The 26,030-nt window shown below is 43.0% G+C and overlaps 1 protein-coding gene across 10 annotated transcripts in view; it reads right to left on the minus strand.

Annotated features, from left to right (window-relative positions):
* Positions 1-50: 50 nt before the first annotated feature.
* Positions 51-26,030, minus strand: part of adamtsl3 (ADAMTS-like 3) — a 46,442-nt gene continuing 20,462 nt past the window's right edge. For 5 of the 10 annotated variants that reach the window (XM_077544875.1, XM_077544869.1, XM_077544873.1 and 2 more), the window contains exons 3-25: positions 18,742-18,869; positions 15,669-15,714; positions 14,816-15,052; positions 14,551-14,677; positions 14,399-14,473; positions 13,627-13,784; positions 13,364-13,475; positions 13,039-13,177; positions 12,915-12,965; positions 12,538-12,742; positions 11,375-11,522; positions 11,224-11,308; positions 8,204-8,505; positions 8,000-8,132; positions 6,742-6,952; positions 6,478-6,657; positions 4,844-4,997; positions 3,923-4,769; positions 3,714-3,841; positions 1,739-2,091; positions 1,555-1,664; positions 1,273-1,475; positions 51-1,024 (exon numbers count right to left, since the gene is read on the minus strand). In XM_077544875.1, the coding sequence (XP_077401001.1) occupies positions 912-1,024; positions 1,273-1,475; positions 1,555-1,664; positions 1,739-2,091; positions 3,714-3,841; positions 3,923-4,769; positions 4,844-4,997; positions 6,478-6,657; positions 6,742-6,952; positions 8,000-8,132; positions 8,204-8,505; positions 11,224-11,308; positions 11,375-11,522; positions 12,538-12,742; positions 12,915-12,965; positions 13,039-13,177; positions 13,364-13,475; positions 13,627-13,784; positions 14,399-14,473; positions 14,551-14,677; positions 14,816-15,052; positions 15,669-15,714; positions 18,742-18,869 (4,245 nt within the window). In that variant the 3' untranslated portion in view covers positions 51-911. Of the gene's footprint in view, positions 1,025-1,272; positions 1,476-1,554; positions 1,665-1,738; positions 2,092-3,713; positions 3,842-3,922; positions 4,770-4,843; positions 4,998-6,477; positions 6,658-6,741; positions 6,953-7,999; positions 8,133-8,203; positions 8,506-8,541; positions 9,042-11,223; positions 11,309-11,374; positions 11,523-12,537; positions 12,743-12,914; positions 12,966-13,038; positions 13,178-13,363; positions 13,476-13,626; positions 13,785-14,398; positions 14,474-14,550; positions 14,678-14,792; positions 15,053-15,668; positions 15,715-18,741; positions 18,870-21,213; positions 21,377-26,030 lie in introns of those variants that run through there. The other 5 variants (XM_077544877.1, XM_077544870.1, XM_077544872.1 and 2 more) reach the window with 5 other exon arrangements.

Below are 26,030 nucleotides of genomic sequence, written 5' to 3' on the forward strand. Positions count from 1 at the left end.
GCAGAGGGCGTTCTTAGCACCTACATCAAATCCAATCATCACTAGGCGACTTCAACACAAACTCAATCATTTTATTTACAAAACTATACACACAGACACGCATGGAAATAAATAAGACAAAATACAGATACACACAATTGAAGCATATACTTGATATGTTTGACGGTTTCTTCTCATAAAATCAAACAAACGCAACTCAATAAAATGCCAAGTATCTCGAACGTGTTGCACTCGAACCCAAAAAAGTGCCCATCTGGTGAATAAATAATGAATGAAAAATCTATACTAGAAAGAAAATAATTCAAGGAAGAAAACTAAATAAAAATCATGCTTCAATATTGCTGTTTTTCAGCATTGTGCTGGCTTGTCACCTGGGAGCCAAAAGAAGGAATTAAAAATTGATTAACAGGCGACAACATAATGGGTACGTCACGACTCAATGTGCAAAAGCATTTTTAAAAAAGTGGTTAAAAGAGACATCTAGACAAATACCTTTAAAAATATATATATATATTTAAAAAAAAAATCACCAAGCAAAATATAAATGTAATATTAAAAATCAAAAAGTCATGTTTTTAACAAAGACTTTAGTTGAGTTTCGAGTGCAAAATAAGTTTTTTTTCCTCCTGTTCCCTCCCCTCCCATCGTGTGTTTGCTTCAGTCATGAGTGCAACATTCAGTTCAAACTCCCACCCTATTCAATCCGTCAATTAAAAGCTCAGATTGGAGTTTGTTTTTTTGGCCTACCCAAAATGCTTTGGAAAATGTGTTTTGAAACCTTTCCAGTGGTTATCACATCACGTCACATCTGAAAACGTCCATCGCGTGATATGTCCCTCCATTCAGTCGATGCCTGCGGCGTCACAGGGAGAAGCAGGAGGTCCTCGATGGCATCCGACGTTCCCCTTCCATCAGGTGTCGAGGCACGAGTGACAGCAGCGAGTCTTAAATTGCGGCAGCGTGCACAGCTCCAACTGCCGCACCTTTTCGCAGTACCTGGTGCTGTCGTGACACTCTCCGGCGGCTGCGGTCATCAAAACATCAGTGACTGTCATATCTAGAACACTTTCTTTCGTAAAAAAGTTCATGCTTGACATGCACAGCATCTACTATTAAACATTTTCATGCCATGGATTCAATTTCTGTAATTGAAAATTTTGGTTATTCCCAAATTACCTAAACTTTTTTTTTGTTATGTACATTTGTTGTTTGAAAATGTTATGACATTTGTCACGTCTCGGATATTTGCACTGTCAAATTGGAATGGCTCACCTCTGCCACAGGACACCGTATTGCAGCGCTGCCAGCTGGCGGGACGAGGCCTCCGTGCGCAGCTTCCGCTGGCTCGCTGCGTGCACACCACCCGCCGCGATTGGAAGCCGTGTCGGCCGCAGGTGGCGGTGCACTGCGTCCACGGTCCTACTCGCCACCGCGGGGCGCAGGCGTCCGCCGGGCAGTTTCTCGTGGAGCTCGGCCTTGGGAGGGGAACGCATCGGAGTCATAAAACGATATCTAATGGGAGTGGGGGTGTTTCATTGGATTGGGGATTTTTACCGTCGGAGTCCACTGCACATCCTGGAGTTGACTTTAGTGCCATTTGTGTCCTGGCAGAAAACACTGCGGTGTTGTGCGGCCAAACTTGGACCCACGCATTGACCACTACACTAAAACATTGAAAAAGTACAAAAGGTTGTCCGAAAGTGTTGTAATGATGATTTGCTACCACAAGTGGGCATACCAATCCCCAGGCGCTCGTAGCCCAAGTGGCGCAGGGCAGAATGTTACATATCCTGGTGTCCTGAGGTCTCCGCCCTCCACCGAGGCAGCGATGTTGCTCCACTTCCGTCGAGCCGCCCTCGGGACCCTCCACGCAGCGCACTCGTCTGGTCTGGGAGCCGCCGCCGCAGCTGTCCGAGCACGGCGCCCAAGGATCCGCGCGCCAACTACTTGAAGAGAGTTTCATGTGTCTCCGATTTGAAAATGGACGATAACGCTGTATTACAGCTGCCAACCTGCTGCTGCTGTTGCTCCTATCAGGGCAAAAGGGGCCGTTGGCTCCAACAGCTTGGACGCAGTTTCTTCCTCTGTTTCCTGAAAGAACAGTGGACGGAGAAAAAAACAAAATAGCTTGTCCCTTGACATCCCCCTTATCCTTTGAAACTCGGAGCGCAGCTGCTTATCTTCTTTGAAACTTCCCCCCGGAGCCATCTAATTGTTGTCGTATGGGTGAGAAAAGTGCCAGAACGCGAGGAAAGCGGCGGCACCGTCACTTTGATTGGAATCCAGAGAGGTTGCAAGTGGTCACGCTTTGAGGGGAGGTGGGACAGTGCGGCTCTGAAGGGACTTGTGCTGATGGCACGCACCACACATTCCCCACCACTGACTCAACCCAATGAAAAAACATTCGCGCTGGCTCTATTCAACTGTGCGACTTCTCAGAAACTCCAAAGTTTGAACCGGAAAAGTAGACGCTTATCTACCACCTTTAGAAGTACATCATTGTCCCTTTACGGAGGCTTGCCCCCCTGTGGTTGGACCAGCATTAATAAGAAACTTGAAACATTTATGTACAATGTAGCAACTAGCTTGGAGTCTAAAAAGCAAACCAAAGGATCTTTTACTTGCCATTTTAAAATGCTAGTGATATTGTCCTCACCAAGGTTATTTTAGTTCATGAAAACTAACGAAAAAACTAAAATTAAAAAAAGAATTCATTCACAAAATAAAATAAAAACGAAAATGCTTTTTAACTCATTCACTGCCATTGACAGCAATAGACGTCAAAAATTTATTTGAACTATTTCTATTAGTTTAATTTTTTCCCCCCATTTTTGTTAAGAGTATGAAAGCCTAGAATTTTTTTTGTACATTTAGAATAGATATAAAATTTGTGATTAATCGTGAGTTAACTAGTGAAGTCATGCGATTAATTACGATTACAAATTTTAATTACCTGATGCCCCTCATTTTTAATAATCTTTTATTTAAAATCTTTTTATTTTTTTTTTAAATAATCTTTTTTTTTTTTAAGATAAGATTATTAAAAATTAGGGGCGTCAGGCGATTGCAATTTTTAATCGGAATTCATCGCATGACTGCACTAGTCAACTCACGATTAATCACAAATTTTATATCTGTTCTAATACAATTAAAAAAAAAATCTAGGTATTCATACTCTTGTTAACAAAAGTGGGAAAAATTTTAAACTAATAGAAATAATTCCAATGAATTTTTGACATCCATAGCCGTCGATGGCAGTGAATGAGTTCAGGCAAAAACTAACTGAAACAACATTTTATGTCTATAATTATTAGCTAAAATTTCCTTTGTTTTAATTAATTAAATTAATACATGAGCCTTTGGGGCTGATTTTAAATGTGATTTTAAGTATTTTTATTTGGCTATTAACCGGAATAAAGACGTTTGAAAGTGTGTTACACAGAAGTGATGTCATCTAGCAGCAGCCAATAGAAAAGCACCTTCAGATGACATCACTCCTATATAGGCGACAAGTTATATACATTAAAAATAATCGAAAACTAATACTGAAACTAAAACTGAACTAAAATGAAGAATAATTTTTTTTTAATAAAAATGAGCAGAACCAACCTGAAAATTAATTAAAACTAACAAAAAAAAAAAAAAAAAAACTCAAAACGAAATAAAAACTAACAAACGAAAACTCCAAAACTATAATAACCCTGACTCCTCACCTGCAATCTGCAACCAAGATGAGCGCGATGAGGACCCGAGTCGGTTCCTGGCAGTGCAGGTGTACAGACCCTCATCTGCTCGGCTCGGAGAGCGGATCCTCAGTGAGCCACCGGGCAACATGTCTATTCTGCCAGTGCAAAGACATGATGTCCACTCTGTTAAATCTTAAGATCACCTGCAGTTTTGTTCACGAGTCATCTGGTCATACCTGCTATCATAGCGCAACTGTTTCCCATCTTTGGTCCAGGTTAGGGATGGTTCTGGGTAACCAAGAGACTCACACTTGATTTCCAAACTGGCATAGGGCTTCCGCAGCAAAACCGGCACCCCAACATTAACGCTCACATCCGAGGACGACACTTTCCCGCGGCTCTGGATGATCACTGGGCTTCTGTACCTGGTTGAGTGGCTTTTCGTGTTTGGTTTTCGAAAAAGGGGCCCTTGCATGGAGGGCGCATCCATTTCTGGATAGTGAACAGATGATTCATTGCTTTCGTAGCGGGATACTGACAGCTCGCTGAGCAGCTGATCAATCACTTGCTCGCCTTGTTTTCCTCCGAGGCTGTCGAGCTCATCCAATCTCTGACTATCAAGAATGACAATATTGGGAATGTCTTCTGACGTGGTCTTGTTTTTTTCAACTTTGAGCTGGAGCAAACGCTCAACGATGGATTCGGAGACAGAGAGCTCCTGTGCCTTTGTTGTCTCCGGTGTGTGCAACTTCTGCTTGGCGTCAATGACCTGTAGAACTAAATATTCCTTGTCTTGACCTGCGATGCATGTGTAGGTCCCGGCGTCAGACGCGCCAACCTGCTGGATCTTCACTAACCCCAGAGGTGTCACAGACAGGTGTGGGCGACTCACCAGAGGCTTCCCTTCTTTCAACCATTGGATATTTGCCTTACGGATGTGGCGGGTTGGACAGCGAAGGACCACACTAGTCCAGGGGAGAAGATAGGCAGTGCCACCAACCACCAAATTGACCTTTTTGCTCTTCCTCCACTGAATATACACATTCCTCTGAGCCAGGATAGTAGGATCCGGTTTTAGTGAATCTGTGACGAAAGAAGCACTGATTCGGTTATTCTCTTCGCAATCTTCCACTTAAAGCGTAAAGATGTTCTCTTACTCTTGCAGAGCCTCAGAGAGCATGGTCGGATCTTGGTGGGTCGCGCCAGAGAGGAGCAATTGTTTGGATCGACGGTGTGATATTGTCCGTCCTCTCCTTGTTTCCTGCAGACTGCCTCAAGTCTTTGCATACCATTTCCACAAGTCACTGAACACTGCACATGGACAACACACAAAAAAGCAAAGTTCACTACGAGATTGCCACATCCTATGAGGGTCGTTACCTCATTCACTGCCATTGACGGCTATGGACGCTATTTTTAACTCTTTTCCTGCCGTCAATGTAAATTAACTCATTGACTGCCATTGACGGCTATAGACGTCAAAAATAAATTTGAACTATTTCTATTTAACATTTTTTTCCCACTTTTGTTAACACGAGTATGAAAACCTAGATATAAAATGTATGATTAATCGTGAGTTAACTAGTGCAGTCAACGTAGTTGACATCAATTACCATCGTTGGGATTTCCGTTAATGTTAACTCATTAAATGCCAATGACGGCTATAGACGTAAAAAAATAATCATTGAAACTATTTCTAGTAGTTTAAAAAAAAAAATCCACTTTTGAGTAGAAAGAGTATGAAAACCTAGAAAAAAAATTATTGTACATTTAGAGCAGATATAAAATTTGTGATTAATTGTGAGTTAACTATTGAAGCCATGCAATTAATTACAATAAAAAAAATTGAATCGCCTGACGCCCCTAATTTTACTAATAATAATAATCTTTTTTTTTTATCGCATCAGACGGTTACATTTTTTAATTGTAATTAATTGCATGACTTCAATAGTTAACTCACAATTAATCACAAATTTTATATCTGCTCTAAATGTACAATCATTTTTTTTCTAGGTTTTCATACTCTTTCTACTCAAAAGTGGATTTTTTTTTACTAGAAATAGTTTCAATGATTATTTTTTTTTACGTCTATAGCCGTCATTGGCATTTAATGAGTTAACATTAACGGAAATCCCAACGATGGTAATTGATGTCAACTACGTTTAAAAAAAAAAAAAAAAATCCTCCAATGCGCTACGTCTTGGGCAGCTATGGTTTCATGAATGAGCTGTGGGGGCGGGGGGGAAACACCCACTAACTATGGCCAGCAGATGCCAGCATTGTATCTCTTTTCAATGGGATTCCGTGGATCAAAGTAATCGAAATGACATGACAATATGGCAGATCTCAAGAAATACAACGTTGTCAAGGACGTTATGAATGATCAAAGCGTTTCACATTAAATCTAATTCACAGAGCGTCACTAAACAAAAAATATTAGTGTCAAAGGCATTGTTGTGCAGAAAATGTATCTTTTCACAAAAAGCTTGTTTTCTCCTTATTTTTCCCATTATAGCTTGGTGTCCCTCAAATGATCTATTTTCAAATCGTGATTACTAAAGAACGGAATAAGGTAGAATCATACTTTTTTTTCCTAATGAGGAAATGGAATCAAAAACTTTCATGTTTATGTAGTCAGAGCACACGATATTCTGTTTGCCTTGAAAGATGAGTGAAAATGCTCAAAATCAGCTGGCACCCTCGGGGTTGTCTTTTTGGATAACGCTTTGCAGGAAAACAGTTAATGGGCTAGCAGTGAATGAGTTCATGTGATTGACTGGACCAAGCCTACCTGGGACCAGCTTGTGACCCACAGAGGCGGGCACCGCTGCTCTGTGTTACACCGCCTCTGGTTTACTGGTATCTCAGAGGGACAAAATGACTCGGGCAGCTCCAGGTTGCTGCCATCTGCCAAACGCTGTTTGCACAGAACCCGTCTCCTCTCAACTCCGTCTCCACAACGACTGGAGCACTAAATCAACAACAACAAAAAAAAGGCGTGACATCATCTTCTTATTCAGGATCACATTCAGGAGTTATTTATTTGTCTTTTTACCTGCCCCCATTCCTGCGTCTCCCACATGGGAGGGCAGTCAAAGCGGTTGCAGGCCTGGATGGGGTTTGGTTTTGGGTCGTGGCACTTTTCGTTTGGCAAAACCTCAGTTTTGTTGCTGCCCACAGCCGGCCAGCGAGTGCATGTTACGGTGCGGGACATCAGGCCAACCCCACATGAAGCAGAGCACTGGCTCCACTCTCCCGCTTCCCACCTGTAAATATCATTATTACTTATCGACTTACGATTACATTTTTTAAACGGAATTAATCGCATTACTTCAATACTTAACTCACGATTATTCGCAAATTTTACATCTTGTTCTAGATGTACAATAAAATGTACAAAAAAATTTTTTTTCAAAGTTTTCATACTCTTGTTAACATAAAAGTGGGAAAAATGTAACTAATAGAATTATGGCTGTATCTTTTAGTCATTGATACAGTAATTTCATAACAATTCATACAATTGAATTAAAATTAAAAAGATGTACTGAAAAAGAAAAAGAAAAAAAATCATTATTACTTATCACAACTGCAATGTCCCACTCTGATTAACGTATGCTTTTTACAAACCGGAAAGTGCGATTACCCACTTCGGATTTTTCTCACCCACACACTGCGAGTCTGATGAACTAAACCATCTCCCACTTCATGAATCGAGCTTACTTTAAACATTTTCATTTCCAAATGATTCATATTGACTCCAAAGCCCTGAAGAGAATGAGGAATGTAGCGTGTTTCAGGCATTCAGTCTTAAAACTGTGGCTGTTTCTCCTCACGGGGAATACAATCCAAAGAGTGCAGCTTAATGTGGGAGCGTGAGGAGGCCTCGGGGAGCGAGCGGAAGGCCAAAGGAAACACGTCCAATACAGCGTTTGTTGTGCCTGAAAACAAGACTCAAGGCCTGGAAAAACAGGCTTCCAGCCTCCGCGTTTGCTGACGAGCGGGAGCAGGAGAGCGTGACACCACCAAAAGCGTTAAATCCAAATGTGCGCCCTCAGTGGTCCGCAGTCATTCAAATTCAATTGTTATTTCCTGTTCTCCAGCAATCCGTCTCCACCTGATTTACAATGTCACGGGTATACGACGGGATCGTGTTCATTTAATAGTGTGATGTGTTTTCTCACAGTCAAGTGGTTGCAGGTGCGAGGCTAACGGACGCCTTGGAAATTGACGTCTACAACAATCACTGCTTGTTTTACCAAAACCCAAAACATCCATTCAAAAATATTGAGAACCATTACATTGAATCTTTTTACCTGGGGGGACAAGGTTGCATTTTGCAGTCCATGAGAAGCGGCGGGGGCCTGCGGGTGCGCACACACAAACTCTGGTTTGCTGACGCCTCCCTGGTTTGTTTGTCCAGGCAGATGATCACAGCCTCCTGCACACCTGAGATTCAAGCACAAGTGAGGTTGACGAGCCGTACATATCAGGCCATTGTCACTGGAAAAGTTCCCTACCTCCTCCGCAACTCTTGGAACACTCTGTGAACCCGTCATACTCCCAATCATGCCGCTCCTCTCTAAGGAGGGTCTCTTCCTCCTCCTCCTCCTCCACATCCTCTTCATTGTCGCCTTCCGGGTATTGGCAGGGAGTTTGGTAGCATTCTTGACTGGTCGCAGGTTTGATGCCCTTGCACTCATCATCGGGAAGGTCGGCGACAGTCTGAGAGAAGGAGAGCAACACCCGGCACTTGACGGTGCGACGCTGAGTCCCGGCACCACATGTTCTGCCGCAAGGCTGCCAAGCACCAGGGATGAAGCTGGGAATGGGATACATGCATCATACATGTGCCTTTATATCCATATTCACTAAAACATAAGAGTATAAAAAAAAATTCCAAAAACATTTTACTTTGATTATTTGAAACCCGATCTCAAGTTCCATTGAATTAGGATGACACGTGTTGAATTGCATTTCACCAAAGTCCACAGCAATTTCTCTAGTTTCACGGTTCCATATTTTCATAGTTTGGAGAGCACTTGACATCCACAATTACAGTTCGACATGGTCTTATGACTTGATTTAAGATATTAAATCCACCTTAAGTATTGGCAAAATTAGTTTTTCTTCAGGGGTTAATCAAACAGCTGTGATGCATTAGGATGGTCCATCCACGGATAAACCACCCTTCCTGGTTCAAAAAGAACGGATCAGGAAGAGGAAACACTTGTAGCTCATCGTGTCCATCAAGGTAGGGGTGAGAGGTCCTTTCAACAGCTCCAGGGAAACTCTTTAGATGAAATTCTTCTCACCTTTTTTTTTTTCCAGACACATGCTTCGTGTAAATCCAACTTCCTGAGGAATGTGCATAAAGTGTCAGCTTGTATTAAGGAAGTCAACCCCAAAAATATCTTTAGAATAATATGTTATTTGCAGCCCCACAAGTCTAAACATGGTATTCTGATTAATATTGCATTTGTGAATATTTATGAATAAAGCAGCAAAAAAATGCACCTGTTCTTATCCATCTCAGTGGGCGGCCATTTTGCTACTTGCTGTCAACTGAAAATGACATCACAGTTGCTTAGGGCTCAGGTAATGACCAATCACGGCTCAGCTTGTGAACATCACATGACCAAACTCAGAAAACCCGAGTCCCGAGCAACTGTGATGTCCTTTTCAGTCGACACCAAGTGGCAAAATGGCCGCCCTCTGAGATGGATAAAAACAGATGGATTATGCTGCTTAATTCATATTCCACAAAAAATAATATTAATCAGAATACCGTGTTCAGACTAGTGGGGGTTGAAAGAGGATAAACTTATTTGTCCTCTTTGCGTGTTCCAAAACTTGAAGACAGATTTAATGTAAGAAAAAACACCTTTGCAAAAATGATTTTAATCTAACAGAGATCTCTGGACATCGTAACAGACTCCAATTCATCACTTAACAGGTGGAATTCAGAGCGCCGAATGTGCCTCTTCCGCGTGTAAAATGGCTTCTTATAGTTAAAACCGACCGCCTCTCTTTCATTTGTAGACAAAACATACTCTCTGGGTACTTTTCCATGAGCGATGGCGAAAACAGAGTCAGGGGTGCGTGTTCGAAACAGATTCTGTTCTCAAGGACCAAATGTGTTTTCCCACAGAGAAGGAACTTCTAGACCAAATAATATGTCCCAACTTAAGGTCAAATTATACTGAGTTCAACACTACTTGCTTTACACGTCTATAAAACCTTTCAACTTGGTTAATATAAAGAATTAAGATGTTAATAATGTATAACAATGGTTAATATATGAAAATAAAGAATTTAAATGTTAATAATATCTAACAGGGTGCATACAACATCTTATGTAAAGAAATATTGCGTTGGCTTCCCCTTGAACAGATCAAGGAAAGGATTTTTGGTTGAAAGTTTTCAAGGTTGTCTGTGATGACTAAATGATGTTTCTCTGGTAAAATGAGCTGCTGTTCATTAACAGAATGTTTGCCTTGGTTGACTCATCTTCCCACAAGACCTCAATTGCAGTCATGCTAGCTACTTCACAAGGCCACGAAGTGTTTAGCGTTAACAAATAAAAGACGTCCACAAAAAGATGTTTGTGAGTTATCGTGATGTCTTCCATGAGCAGATGTTTGCAATTTCCGCCAAAGCCCCTTCCTAATCTCATCAATTACATTTCCGACAGTGGAAATATTGCATTGAGTGGTGTTTTTTTGTTTTTTTTTGTTAATCCAATACAGGACTAGTCTTTGTAATTTTGTCCCATATGGTTGGCAGATACCGTATTAGTGTTGGCTTGTGAACGAGCCTATATTACACGCATGTTTGTAGGGTGAAAGACGCACTTCTTTGTCCTCCACTGCAGCGTTCTCACTTCAGCGATGAGTCAAAGTCGCAGATGTTTCAAACTGGCAAACATGCTCGCTAATGCAAGTCATGCAACGCGCCGGGCCGCGCTCCAAATGTCTTTGGAGACGGCCTTTATTAGTCAATCGATATGCGAGGCAAAAACATCTGCAACATCTGCGGGTGTGCTGAAGCAAGCCTGTGACAAAGGAGGCGGACTTGCCCCAAAAGCTCCCCCCCCCCCCTCTCTTTCAACTTCCCCTTTGTTACCTTACGTGACCCCATCCATCACATTTACGAGCGAGATCTGACAACACAGGTGTTCGGCAAAAGAAAAGAAGCGTGAAACATCTAACTTGGGACAAGGCGAACAATGAACACAACACACACGCAAATCCCTCTTGGGCTCAACCCAATATAGTTAAACTGTAAATTGAGTTTATCCACGCTGCTCATTCAGCCCCCTCATGCTGATATATCACACGTATGACATATTTGAAGCCCGGCGCCAAACAGCGCATGCGGTGTTTTGACAGGTGTGGACAACAGGTGCATATTCGAAACTGCCGCTGGCTCTTGACCCCACTGCAACCACAGGGTTTGAGGTTTGGGAGACTGTCAACACCGAACCCTGTTTCGCAATAAGGGCTTCTCCGTAATGTGGACTGTCAGCGCAGTAACTCACTTTGGCTCCTCAGTCACGGCGATCTCCTCGTCCAGCTCGATGGCCTGCTTATGCCACAGTGGCTTGGCCTCCACAGGGGGCGTATCTGAAGCAGGGAAGAAAAAGTCAGGTGTATTTTCGAACCGTTTTCCTCGTACGACTCCAAACCCACCAATGGTCTTGTAGCAGGGTACGGTCACCAGGCACTCCTCCTTGATGTGGGGCTTGGCGGTGGGGTTGCATCCTCCTGCGTGGAGCCCCCTGTGATCAATGCATAGCACCACCCTGTAGCGCAGACCCTGACCACATGTCACGGTGCACTGAAATCAGATTGGGGGGGGTGGGGGTGAAAATTAATACCTTTTGCCATGCATTTATTCAGAGATAAATCTGTGTTAGTTGGCAAGCTATCATCCTTTTCTGACTGACTAAATGTCTTGGCCTTTGACTCAAGGGATGGGGGGAGATGGTCCAAGATCCCCCACTGCTGTATGAACAAGCGTGAACTTTGTGTGTCTTCTGCCAAAGCAAGCATTTAAACGGCAAGTTCCGGGAAGAATGTGCAAGGTAAACGGCATCCAAGTTTTTTTTTCTCTGTGTGTTTGTATGCCTGCCATAGAAGATTTAAGATGAATTCATGGAGCCTGATGCAACAAAGGGTGACAATTTAACCCACTGGTTTGAAATCAGAAAAAAATGTGTATTTAAAAAGGTATTAATTGTACATGAAAAATAATGAAGTTACCAAATTCATTCTGGACAAAATATTAACTTTTTACTGCTGAAAATGGCTCAGTGAGTCAAGTATCCCTTTAAAGTCACAAAACATTCACCCAAAATTTCGGAATGTAAGTAACTTAGTTACTTCACTTTCCTTTCTTTGGTCCTTCCTCGGGTCTCCTGACGGCCTCACGGCTCTGGCTGGGTTCTGAAGTGTTCGGTTTATGTGAATGGTATGGGATTTTTTTATAGGTTTTAGGTGAACTAATGAATACACACTCACACATACTCACCCACATACAAAATAAAAATTAATAATAAAAAAAATTGAAAAAAAAGAGAGAGCAATGATGATGACATGTCAAATCTGTAAAATTACCGAATGAACAATACTGAGCTCTCCAGAAAAAAAAAGAAAGAAAGAATTTTTTTTTTTCGGAATGAACATAAACTGCACTGTAAACTGTACAGGTGAATGTACAACTGTTAAATGTTTCAGTAGGACCAAAACACAGCCTTTGGGTTGGAGACGACTACTCTACCACCTGAGCCACACCGCCCCGAATTGTGTGGCGAGCGTGAGTGTTACGTTAGCAAAAAATGCACTGAACTTACCGGCGACCACTCCTGGGCCATCCAGCTGGGGCAGTCAAAGGTGTTGCAGGGCTGCAAGACGGCCATTTTGGGGGCGTAGAGGCACTTCCATTCATCCGTTGCAGTGACGGTCCCCTGCATGTCTTCCTCAACGCAGGAAACAGAGCGACTCTGGATGCCCCCGTCGCAGGAAGTGGAGCATGACGTCCAAGGGCTGCTCTCCCACCTTACAAGACAACAAGGTTAACCCGTGGGCAGTATTTTATTTTGAAATGGCTTGGTCACAACCAACAAAAAGACAAAAAATGGTCACAATAACGCCTAGGGGTTAATAGGTTGAAACGTGTATGCATGTACTGTATCTCCTGTTTTCTGCTCAAGAAGTCAGAACAACATACCGAGGAAGGGGGTGGTAGAGGTCATACGGCATGATCTGCTTGTAGCCGTCACTAAAAGACAAAAGATAACCATTCAAGATTTTATCTTGTGTCTTCAAAAAAAAAAACAATCAGGCTTTGTAACCTGGCCAGGCAGGGCTCCATGTTGCACTCCTGCAGTTTGGGTTTGGGCTTGCTGTTCTCTGGGTAATAATGGCAGTACTGGTCCACCACCACACGACCACTACGCAGGTCAAAGCACTCTGCGGAAGTCAGCTGGTACCCTGGCACAAGGAAATCAGGCTTTTATAGACATTTTATTATGATATCACACATACTACACATCCTAAACCTTTCGGGATCCTTTATATAGTACTGTACATCCAATCACCTTTCTGCCACCCGGATGCATCAACCCATATATTTTTGTTTACAAACAGGTTTATAGCTCGTATCTCTCTCTCACTTACCGCCGCCACATGTGACAGAGCAAGGGAAGAAGTCCGTTTCCCTCCAGCGGTGGACGATGGGCTGGTAGAATATGTATTGGATAACGCTGTCCGGCCCACCTGCAAACTGGACCTGCCAGAAGAACATTCATGAGGTTCCATACATGACTGTTACAGGTTACATAAGTACAATTCTACTGTAACTGCCAAAACCACCCGGATAATACAGGGTAAGACTTTTGAACAGTACTGTTGATACCTCCAGATTTGAAGTACGTGTTTACCTGGATGGTGAAATCAGCCCCGAGCGGCCCGGGAATTCGCAGGACCTCCTTATCGGCCAGTTTCTGGTAGTCCAAGGTGGTGTTTTCCAGTTGGTATTGCCCTGATTTATCCAAGATACGTCCATCTTTCACCCCTTGCAGCGTCTTACTCTCCACATCTAAAAAAGCGAAAGCCATATGTGCACACACATGGAGGGGAAATAACTCTTCGACTCGTGCTACAATTGTCACAGTTTTGGATTCCGCTGACATTTTGCATCCTTGGCAAGTGCCCGCTCTTGACGAGCCAACCATGACCACACTTTAAACAAACGGACAGGAAATGTGCTTGACGGTTTGGAGACAAAGTCGCTCCCTTTGACATGCCACAGCTAAGCTCTTACAGGGTTTGACCTCACTTTAACCCTGACCTAAGATGGCCATGTGGATTTCCAACAAGGATATTATGGGCAACGAAAACATTGGGGAGCACAGGATTGAGCGGTAACCAACAACAGTAAACATCTGAGCACACATGGTTCTAATTTGTATGCCAAAAGGAGAATGAAAAAGCTCTCCATTGAGAAAAAGGGCTTGGGAAAGCTAACTTGAAATGAAAACATACAGTAGGTTAAACGTGTAATTAGCAACTGATTCAATTTGTCTGTTGATGACATTTGTTGATGGACGCAACTGCTGGGTCCAAAGGCTCTATATTTGGCAATGGGTGAACATGCAAGTACAGTATCGTCTGATTTGGATGGAAGAGCATCCTGGACCTACCAGGACTTACACAAGTGATCCGGGCCTTTTAGGATAAGACGCACATGCCGACTCTTGAAGGGGATGACCACAACAGTATCCTCCGCTTGAAAAAGAGAGGACAAGATATATTTTAGTAATGTATTTTAACCCATGCGATGACAATCTTGGCATCGGATATACTTTTTCCTGAGGCATGCTGGGATTTGTAGTGCCCTCGCACCAGCCTGCACGAGGACCCGTCGCCACTGCAGACACCGCAATTGTCCTCTTTGGCCGCGCTTCCCAACTCATGATCACAGCCGACAATCTAGAACGCATGTAGAGACGTGATCGGACATTGTTATTTCCTAGGAATGTTTTAAATAATTATATAAAACAGGCATTTGAAGAAGAAGATGCTTGTGTTCAGGCTTTTGTAATACTTTTGTAAAAAATCTCTGTCCACCTGGCACACGCCACTGATGCACATGTCTAAGGACTCGGTGTAGCAGCGTGTCCCATCTAGGACCTTGGGCGCCAACTCTACCACCAGCCCGGAACCCTTGGCTTTGCATTTAAGGGCGCACGGATTGTCCGGGTCGTTGTACACGGGAAGCCACTCGTGGTACTGATCCTGGTAGCGGACGTCAGCGTGGGCTGAACACTGCTGAGCCCGGAAGTCTCCAGCATCCTCGGGGCAGTCCTGGGCATAAGATGATGCCAAAGTGAAATGGCATGATGCGTTCCGTCAAGTAGAATAGCTTGATGTTACAGTGAACTCCTGCATATTAGCAGTTCAATATTCATATTTGGGGAGCGGGGGTGATCTTGTATAGGTTTATAATTCATTGATAGTGTTTTCATGCTCAATACGGAGCAACAACATTGACTTAACAGGCACAACCCGTCCAAGAAACATGTAAAACAATGACCAACAGAGGGCGACAGGACAGAAAGGCCTATGGATACTCGCTTTTCAGTGCCTCTAAATCTTAGATAAGGAAAGATGCTAGGAAGGTGGAGGAAAAAAGACAAAGCTTGAGCAATGCTCCCAAACGGGAACATAGTAGGAGCATGGAAAAAAAAGATCTCACATATACAGACATTACAACCAATTAAACATGTCAGAAGTGAAAGTAAAAATGTGTATTGCATTTCTTCTCTCCAAATACTGCTAGCTTGCATAATCTTCTTTGCCGTTATAATTTGATTTTAGCTATTTACAGCAAGTGCTTGGCTTCTATCCCCCCTAAAAGCAAGAGTTCACTGCAGCAAATCCCGCAGTTGGAATCTCCACTATATGAAGATGCTGAACTTACCACATTACTGCATGTGCGATATTTGATATTCTGCCCTTCGCAGGTCCTAGAGAAGGAGGAAGGAGAGAAAAAGGAGCACTTGTGTGAACTGGCTTTGGGTGGTGTTGAATGATGAGGCGAACCACAATACACACCAGTCATGTGCACCCAAAGGCGGCGGTTAGCTCGACATTTGCTCAACACTTTTCGCATGTGGCGAGCCGCAAGCGTGCGAGGTTCTGCGGCGAGCTCGCAAAGACATAATAGCGGCCGTACAATGTGACCATGCACCAAGCACAACACTGTAGTCACTATAGTCAAAGGAGATTTATCACACTTTCAAATCTGCTGACCTCCAATGAAATGAAGACGTTGAAATGAGGACAAAAATCACTATTTATTCATGTTTTCATAGATACGTGCCAAGATAAATCTCAAATAACCTGGGGGTGGACAACCACAATGTATCTGTCAATCGGCGTCCAGTTGTTTTTTGATACTAGACTGTTGCGATATCACTACTGATCAGCCTCAAAAGCATCCTAAATTGATTGTAAATAATAGAGTGAAGTCAACCCTCCCACCTGGTCAAACACATTGGAACAGTTTGGGATGTCGGTACGACAATCCCCAGTGTCTACGCTCCAATTATCAAGCAAACTTAGAATTTTGCGGTGCTTTGATGATGCTGACTGATGATAAAACATTGATGGCGACTATGATGGGCCAATTATCCGCGGAAACCAATCAAAGGCAATTCTGTTTATTTTGGAAAACCTTTAGAAGAAATCCAGAGTGGAACCAGAATTAGACACAACACGGCAGGGTTGTGGAGTGACAGATGACTGAGAGGCTTCGATGATTCTTACAGAGGGGATAGAGCGCACATGGCGCAGCAACAACGTTAGTCAAATCCAGACTCCTTCTTCTGCCAAGCCGGAGAGACGGGGAACAAATCAGTCCGAGATGAGCAACGCACGTTTTCCTATCCTGGCAAATTTCAAGGTCAAAGTAGAATTCAATACGGTGTCAAGAGTTTTGGGGCGAAATATGAGAAAAGTAGAAAAGCTACAGAAGGGCCAACAGCATCATCTTCAATAACGTTGATTCTACAGTTGGGCTTTGAATTACAAGAGCCTCAGCCTATGATTTTCTTTTTCAAGTTACAAATTGTCAACTGGTGAATTTTATCATGCGACATGGGGAAAAAAAGTTAACCCATAAAATCAAGGCGACCAGATTATCAACGTTAAAGGGACAGCAATGTGAAAAATCTACTTTTTGGAGCTTTTAGCCATGTTAAAATGCTAATTCCTCATCACCAACATGGATCCACCCCGCACCGCCTCTGCGGACTAAACGCACGCCCAGTGGAAAAAGTAGCCTTTATCAGTAAACATTCTGTCCAAATGAATTCAAAGCAATCAATTATCCTTCACATTTGCCAAAGTGCAATGAAATCACAATTGGCCGTCTTAAAATCCTTCTGGCTGATACTTGTGTAAACTACAAGTACAACTTTTACCAGGTGTTTTACTTCCGCATTAGAAAACTAGCCAGCAAAACACCTAATATTTCATTAAAAATTACATCGCCATGGTGTCAAAGGTAAGATTTAATCATTATATGCCTATAGTTAACTGTGGAAGGGCTTAAAATACTGTAGTGTAATCCCTTTAAAAAACAGGACATTCCAATTTCGCCGAAAATCAAATATTTTTAAATATTTATAACAAATTTAATCGCCAGTCAATCTGCTTATATATTGCTTTAGCGAATGCTAAATGCTACATTCGCTGACAGCTCAACAGCTTTAAATAAGTTAATGCACTCACCATTATCCAACCTTTTGGTCCCGCATGGTAACATTGGAAATATTCCGCCGAAAAAACTCGAGACAGCAAATTTAGGCTATTAGGACTATATTCCCCATGATTCTTAGAAATGGAAGAATGAAGTAGTTCTAGTTCCAGTATGACAAAAATACGCAAGCTAGCGATTTAACATGGCCGAAACGATTGTCTTTCTGAAAAAACAAAAAACGAAACAATGGACGCCGGGATGGGACCAGTGTAAAAAATAGCACTGGCAAAATCCGCTGGCACAGAAAAGGCTCAAATCCGGGACTGTCCTGGTTAGACTGAGATTTTTGGAAAGCCAACATAAGATATCAAAAAGGACTACAAAAAAGCAATAACAAATGTACCAGAAATGTTCTACTCCTTTCCATCAATAAGACAGACACTCTTGTTTATGTCAAGCAGACGACACAACCGGCAAATTATTGAGACAATCGCACAATCGCAAGCCTCATTTCCAAGTAATACTGTTCGGCATAAAAGGGTCCCAAAGTGTGATACCGGGTGTGGTAGTAAAATGTGATGGAGCGAACTAAGCTGGCCTGACACATTGTTCCACTTGTTAATCGAGTAAGCGGTCAAGTTGGCTACGTTTGGTGGTTTGGGCGGGTGATACATTATGTAAAGTAGCGCAATGCAATGAAGTCATTCTGGTTACTAGAAAATGTGTCCTTTAGCCCGATATTCCTCTACTTTTGCCTCAAATCTTTTGATAAAGACCACGTCCTTGGATTTGACTTTGGTGTAGTCATCCATTTCAGTGCCTATTGTCTGGAATGAACTCAAGCCCGTTCCTTTGGATGTCTGGACAGTTTTAGTGGTTGTTGACCGATGACATAACAGCATTTCGGGAACTCCCGTTGCAGACTATGGGAGGTTGACTCACACCATTAGGGCAATTGTCTGGGTTTATTTGGCGGAACGATTGGGAGCAGCAAGAGAGAGGCCGAACAGATTGAATTTTAAAGACAGAATATGGCAGTTTAATAGAAAGCAGCGAGACTGCAGGCAGTAAGTTTCTCTTTTAAAAAGTCAAAATGACTCTGGATAGTGTTTGAATGCACGCTTACAAATTGTTCACAAGATGTTTCCATTTATCTAAAGGTCAATGAGGTATTTCATTTTCTAAATATGGCTTGTGTGATCCAAGCCTCTCTTTAGTTCAGGCTAGCGCTAAACGTTTGCCATTTGTGCCGACTAAAAATAGCACAGTGCTTTTTGTTTGGAAGACTTACTTGGAACTGAGGCATCGTCTCAGGGAATAGGACGCTCCTCCTCCGCAGGTACGGGAACATTCGCTCCACGAGCCCCAGGCATCCCACAGAGTATCTCGGTCCTCTTCCGAACGGGCTGTCCGTGAGCTCTGCGCAGTGAGAGATTGGAACATGAGATCAAATGGATGGAGCGTCATGGTTCGAGTTCTCAAAGCTTGACACACACTCGTCCTCTCAATTGCATGGTGCTGTATTTGGCAGCAGGGCTCGGAATATTGCCGCGGCATCCAAAGTCAATATTATGAGAAGATGATTTTTTTTGTGACTCAGAGGACAACATGCATCTCAGATGGCAAGTGACATCCCGACACATCCATCCATCAAGACCCCCTGTCTCTTCCAGTTCTGCACAGGAAGCGCGGCAGTGGGGGGGATGGAGATGGAGATTTATTCCAAATTGATTTAATGGGACAGATTCAGCAAGCAGTAAAAAAACAAGTTGTTTATTTTGAAAAGGCTGGCATGGTCATGTGATACGCATCACCTCCGTCTGACTGTGTGCGTGTTATGTTTCTTTCCTTTGGCTTGACAACGCCGTTGGCAGTCGACGCCACAGGGTGAGAAGCAAGGCTGGCTAAGCTGGCATGCTTCAAAAAGCTGCCGCTCCCAATAAAAGACAGGCCAGAGACCCTGTGTTGCCTCTTTTTCCCCTGGAAAAAACACTCTGGGAAATGGAACTAACGCTGGGACAAATCATCCACCTCCCATGGAAGTCGGAATGTGGCTGAAAAGACTCGGGGTGCAAACACATTCAATCAAATAATCTGCCATTCACTGGTGGATTTAAGGCCGTGAAAGGAAAATTGATGCGAAGGAGAAAAAAAGCCCATCATATCATTTTCACGCAATAACCTAAACACAAAGACGGCTTTTTGATGTTGGTGGACCATCAAAGCATGTTTGCAGAAATACTTTACTTCTCAGATCCATGCAGCCATACACTGCAGGCTTAAAAAATCTGCAGCAATAGGGGGGGGGGGGGGTCATTTGCATCAGAATTATTTTCCTGCAAGCCGGACTAAAACAGACCTCAAGACTTCAACTCAGTGATCACCAAAAGGATTAGCTCCCTTTTTGTCGTTTTACCACAAGGCACTAGTGTCAGCCAAAAAGAAAAATGTGATGATCATAGAACAGAAAATGGAAGAAATTGTGACATCCATTCATCCCAGTTTGGCTGCTCAGTCGATATAATTTTTTTTTTTTTTTTTGCAATTTGCCTTTTTTCACATTTGTATGACAATTAGGAATGTTGTGACTTTTGTCTTGTCCCATCAGGGTTCGCCTCAACCAGTAACTCGCATGATTTCTTTTCCAAAGCTTTTATTCCAGATTGGGATCCTATGGCGAAAAAAATGTATTCACAATTCAGAAGCCTACCCAAGTCCACCTCGGCCCATTTTTTTCTCAAGAAAGCAGTTATGGAAAATGATCTAATTTTGATTGGGATCCTGCAGAACCAAAAGTTCATTTTATTCAAAGTTTGCATGGACTGTTGTAAATGGCTGGCAGAGCGTAGAAGATGGCAGTCGCTAACACACAGCCAACAGAGACCGCAGCCAAAGCCATGGCGCTACTTCTGACTTTGCAAACGGGCCAACTCTTCCAATGTTTGGATCCACAATAAATAAACAGACTTTGTCGGGCAGTCTCTTAATTCTCCTCCTTTTGAAAAGCAATCAGTAAATTTTGCAGTCAACTGGCGAGCCAAGTGAGCTGGTGGAGAGAGGAGAGGACAAGAGGGATGAAGATGGAGGAGGAGGACGACGGCGTTTTGGCTGCCGGCTCTGCTATTGTTCTCCGGGATAATACAAGCTCCTGCCGGGATTTGGGGCTAATAATCAAACGGCTCGCATGTCCACTTGGCGGCTATCTAATCCGTCTCATCCGTCCTGCTCGCCTTTGGAGCACATTCAGGACAGACTCTGCTTCGTTTGCATTGTCAATGAGAAAAACAGAAAGGTGGCCTCTCCTCCCGTGTACTCAATCAAGCAGAAAAGAGGAAATGAGCAAGAGCGCTGATGCTCACTGACGGACGGATTCAATGCAAGTCACCTGTCAGCACAGCACGTAAGGACATTTTCCTGGACAAGGGAAGAGAAACCCGACTCATACACCTCTATTGAAAACACACACTGGATGGCCTTGTCAGGTTGGCAAGACATTTGATAGCCACACATCTGCTCAATCCCTTGTCTTGTGCATCACTGCATCCTAACCAAAGAGGTTCCAGGGGGAGGAGGGGGGTATTTGACCTTAAGGGAAGGAAGGGACACTTTCTAGCTTCTGCAGTAAGGCTGAAAGGAACTCGCGAGTCACATGCTGCACAGTAAACAACACCATGTGACATTTAGGGTTGCAATCACAAATATGCTAATGAAGAAATGAGCAAAAAATGGAAACAAGACAAGCAGGAAACAGATATTACAGTACCATGATAAGAATAGCCATCAGCAGCAGGTGGCAAGCTGTTGAACCCTCCATGTCTTCATGAAGCCGTTTTTGCTCCTCTTTGGGTCAATCTATGCGTCTGGTCCGCCAGTAGTCTTCTCTCTGCGCCTGTGCTCCTTCGTAGTAACTTGGATTCAGGGGAGGGTATGGAAGAATGGAGGGAGGGAGGAGTGTGCATTTGTACGTGCAATGTGAGGAGGGGGGTAGTCCTCAAGTCTGGCACAGGAGCCAATCAATAAATGGGCTTCAGTCAAGCGTGCTCATTCAAACAAGGAGTTGGAAGGCAGCTGCAACTTCACACGTTTGCGTGTATTAGGATGTCGAATTGACTGACTTCATTCTTCTGAATGCTCAAATGTCGGTCTCCTCTTTGCTCGTGCCTGGCCCACCAAGTTTGTATTGGGAATGCCCCAAAAAAATACATTCTCCGAAGCCCGCGACTGCCAGTGAGCGTCATGTAGATCATGTGGCAGTTTGTTCACAAAAGCCATCAGGAGTAACTTTGCTCTTCATCCTTTATGAGCAACTTCAACAAAGCCTTTCATAACATCTGGAGGTGAGGAATAGGCCAGGTGGAGGGCTAGTTCTGCAGGAAAAACAAGCTGGTAGATGGACAGCTGTTGGTGCAGAGGAATTGGATCATAGCCCTCATAGAATTTCCAGTTTTGCAATGGCATGAAACAACAACAACAAAGAAATAATGGAGCCTGTGATCAAATCAACTCTTCCAATGTGTTGCACTTGAGCAAATGGCTTTAATTAAAACATGGCAACCACACCGCAAATGGACATCCACTTGACCTCACTGCGGCGCCGCCAAGGGGAGGAGCCTTCTCCACAAGCCTTGCGCCCCCTTAATCCATAACCCTGATGTTTGCTTTCAGAAGAAATCCTTCTCATATTTGCAAGTGTGGAAGTACAGAAAATAAACCGCGGCATTTGTCTTGACAACTACTGCTGCCAGAGAAGGAAATGAATGTGTTTGATTGACAAGCCACTGGAAGCCGTCATCGACCACAACATTGCTTGAGGTGTCTTGACTTCAAACAACTCGTGAGGATGAATAATGTATAACGCTATCTCACACAAGACTTGGAAAATAGATTGCATGGAGAAAAATCCCTTTTGTACACCAATATTGCAACACATGACCTACAAATAAAAGATTGAAAAGGATTTGGGTCATACATGGGCTGACTGAAAAAAAAAAGAGATTTCGTGGTTACCACGGCAACCCCAGATCACCTGCTTCAGTGGTTAGCCAATATTGTTCGAATCAAGTGTGTGTGGGGAGTGCATTAATATCATTCTTTGTGCTTCAGGCATGATTTACATCAAAGTTATTGTTAAAACAGTTTTCTGGGCTCCTGCCTTCAAATATTTTACCAGGATAGATTTTTTTAACGACTTGCAGCTGAATAGCGACCACATTTCTCAATGCTTGCCCAAAGCCGATGATCGGAATAGAGATGTAATTCCCCAGCGCCAGTCCAAGTTAAGACAGATGGAAGGTGAGTGGCAAAACTGCAGTTTTATATAGTTTTTTGAAGTACTTCTCATAAAATAGTTAAATTTTTTATTTTTATTTTTGCTTTGAAGTTCCACCACAGTTTCTAGCTACCATGCCTATATTTGATGGTTAGCCAACAGATGACTGGGTTATCCTTACTACATGTTATTTCTCTATACTAAATCTCAATAAAAATTGGGCTAAAGCTTTGTGGTTAAAAACCAAGATGGTACCATGCAATCCAACTTAAGGGCTAGTTTCTTTCCATTTTTGACACTGATAAATGTTGCGACGCTTTTGGTAAAAAAAATACTTTGAAAGTGAACAGAAGCGCGGCTCCGTCTGTGACGGCTCAAATTCAACACACATTCTGCCCTTTTTTTATCCCTCTGCAAACTCTTTCCTATTACTAATTTGTTTTGGTTTCCCTGATGCTTTTCGTACTACATGAGTATAAAATGATAAAATACGTCATTGCAAGAATTTTATTTGGGGCTAGGCTTGATGGGCAATGGGTTTCTACCTTGAATGTATTTAAGTAGGTAAATACTGGACTCCAAAGTAGTCTTTTGTACAAAGGATCAGAAGGTGCAGGTAACGTTCCATAATTGAGTATCTGGTATGAGGTTACAGACGAAGTGACTGCATCCAGAGGACTAAACCATCAACACGAAACAGATCCACAACCACGCAACCGTGAGCACCGACACACCTGGTTTGCCTCAGCAGCTCATTATACCCGATGAGAGTGCGGAGCGTTCACACTCCGAGTGAGTCAAAGCTGTTATTACCACCAAAAGAGACGTCTGATCTGCTGTAAGGCTTTACATAGAGCCACGGTTTCGGTTTTCAACCTGAAAATGGAGTCACATCGGTAACATGTGTTTTTCATTGTTGGGAATGTATTATTTGTTGTCTTTGGCTGTGGAACATCCACAGAAAGCGATAGTAATGTGATAAAGGTGGTCAAAGTTAGGCTGTAACCCTTTGGAGCATCCTCTTGTATCTGACATTTTCCCCTCAGTTAGATAATGATGCAAAAACAAGGAGCACAAAAAGGCGCTTGAGTTCCTTGTCATGACCCGTGCCTGACCTGTAAATATGGCAACCATTAAAGTTTTTTTTTTTTTTTTAAAGGAAACCTCAAGTGCCAAATCTCCTTAGAAAACCCCATAAATTCACTGAGATTCTTTTGATATACGTGCAATTAAGTTTTCAACAAGGCATGCATCAAACAATTACTCCACCTCTCACAGGAAAAGCTCTTCTGTGGCTTCCAGCAAAGTTCAAATATGAACGAAGCACCTCAAAATGGGGGAAAATGCCTCAACCTCAGTTGCTCCTGGTATAAAACTGTACTGGACTTCTGAGTTTGGTAAATGATAGGCGGTTTTGACCTTGATCCCCAGAAATGTCGGATAAGCTTGAAATGGAGCAAACTCGTCACCACCCAAGACGATTTGTTTGTACAGTAAAGTATATTCCCATCAGTATGCAGCAATAGGAACGCATCAGAGGATTAAAGAACCTGTGTTGACGTTTACAATGTCAGCACTTTGCGTCATGTGACAAGACAATCCGCATTTAACACTTGCCCCAAATTTCTTTGACAGTTTACAGAACACGATCAAGCTCATTCTTCTACAAGATTTCTGTGGAATTCAAATGGGTCCGCTCGATGGACAGAAAGAGGAAATGTGAATGCATGACTAAACAGCACCCCAACCCCGCATAAAACCCCTGAAACTGCTTTTCCTCAGCCTCACAGCTGTCTAAATATGCTACCGTGGTGAGGGCTTTAATGGATGCTCGGCCAGTAAACACCAAGAGAAGGCAAGGGAAGGAAAACAAGGAAAGAACTAAGATTTATTTTGAACTTGTAAAACTACTGTGCAGCTCACCCTCCAAAAGCCTTGTGCGCGCTGCAGCATTCATCTCAACGGTGGCACCTAGTGGCAGCGATTAGACACAACAAAAAGCCTCAAAAACACGACCAAGCACCAGTCCATTACTTTGTCGCACCATGCAATTGACTCAAACACAGAGACTTCATCTCCACCTCACTCCATTCTGAGGAGGGACTGTGCCTGCCACCCCCCCACCCCCCCACGTCATTATCCCAAGTGAGGTCACTGAGAATTTGCTGAGGAATGCTGTCGGTTTGCTTGTGGTCCAACCTGGAAAACCCCAGGCGCCACAAATAATTGGCCAACAATTTACAGTCCAAACAAACCCCTCCTTATCGCAATTAATGCAAAGAATGCGGGTGGGGGGAGCGATAACTTGCCTAATTTTGGCACAACCGTGACGATCAATCAATCGATGGCTGTGAATCCGATCAGATATCCTTCGATTTCAGATCATAAATCACAGGCACATGTGTCTTCGCAAACAGAATGCAAGGTTTTCACGGGGGAGACCCTCATTGTGTGTAATCACCCATAAATTTGGAGGCTTCAGTGCTCCGCTGGGTCGCCTCATATTATGATTTGGGGATGAACTAATAGCTGGAAAGTTGGGAAAACACATGTTGCAACAGGATGCATAGTCCCTCAAAAAGAAATCATTTCTACCATTTAACTTCTTCTGTAAACACACACTGATATACCTCGCAAGTCCATCCAGTTTTAGACAAGACCCCTTACCTTAGTTCCCCCCTTATCAGGTTCAATAAATCCAAGCACATTTGTCAAGAGTGTTGAAACAACAATCTTCTTGAGGCCAAAGTTTTGTATGAGCCTTCTCCAACTGTTCCTGTTAAGTGTGTTCCTTTCATCCACTTCTGATCTCAGACGGTCTCTCCATCTGGTTCTTGGTCTTCCTTATTTTCAAGTCCTCTGTACTTCCATCTGCATCTTGTCTTCCAGCATGCTGTCCTTCAGTTCTCCTGATTAGATGTCTAAGCCACCTCAGTCTTTCTTTAATTTGGTTTACCATCACCGACTGCCTGATGTATTCAGTTCTTATTCTATCACTGCGGACATCTTTTTTTCAATTTTCTTAACTTTCCAAAGTGGTGCATACACCATGGCTGGTCTAACCGCTTCTTTATAGACTTTACGTTTTATTTTATAGGAACTCGTCACATATAACGTCCAACATTGTTCTCCTTTTTGATCCACAGTAAAATTAAAGCTAAAGTACACAGACCATCAGCACTCAGAGGCTTAAATTATTCATGAAAGTCAAAGGCCTAGCTCTGTGTTCTATAAATATTTGGTCCAAATGTGCCTTGAGTTCCAAGCGCTGTTCACTTTTCAGCTTGGCAAGTGTGTCAAGCTCATCGTTC

Source organism: Vanacampus margaritifer, chromosome 15 (assembly GCF_051991255.1).
Source record: "Vanacampus margaritifer isolate UIUO_Vmar chromosome 15, RoL_Vmar_1.0, whole genome shotgun sequence".
Classification (NCBI taxonomy): Eukaryota; Metazoa; Chordata; class Actinopteri; order Syngnathiformes; family Syngnathidae; genus Vanacampus; species Vanacampus margaritifer.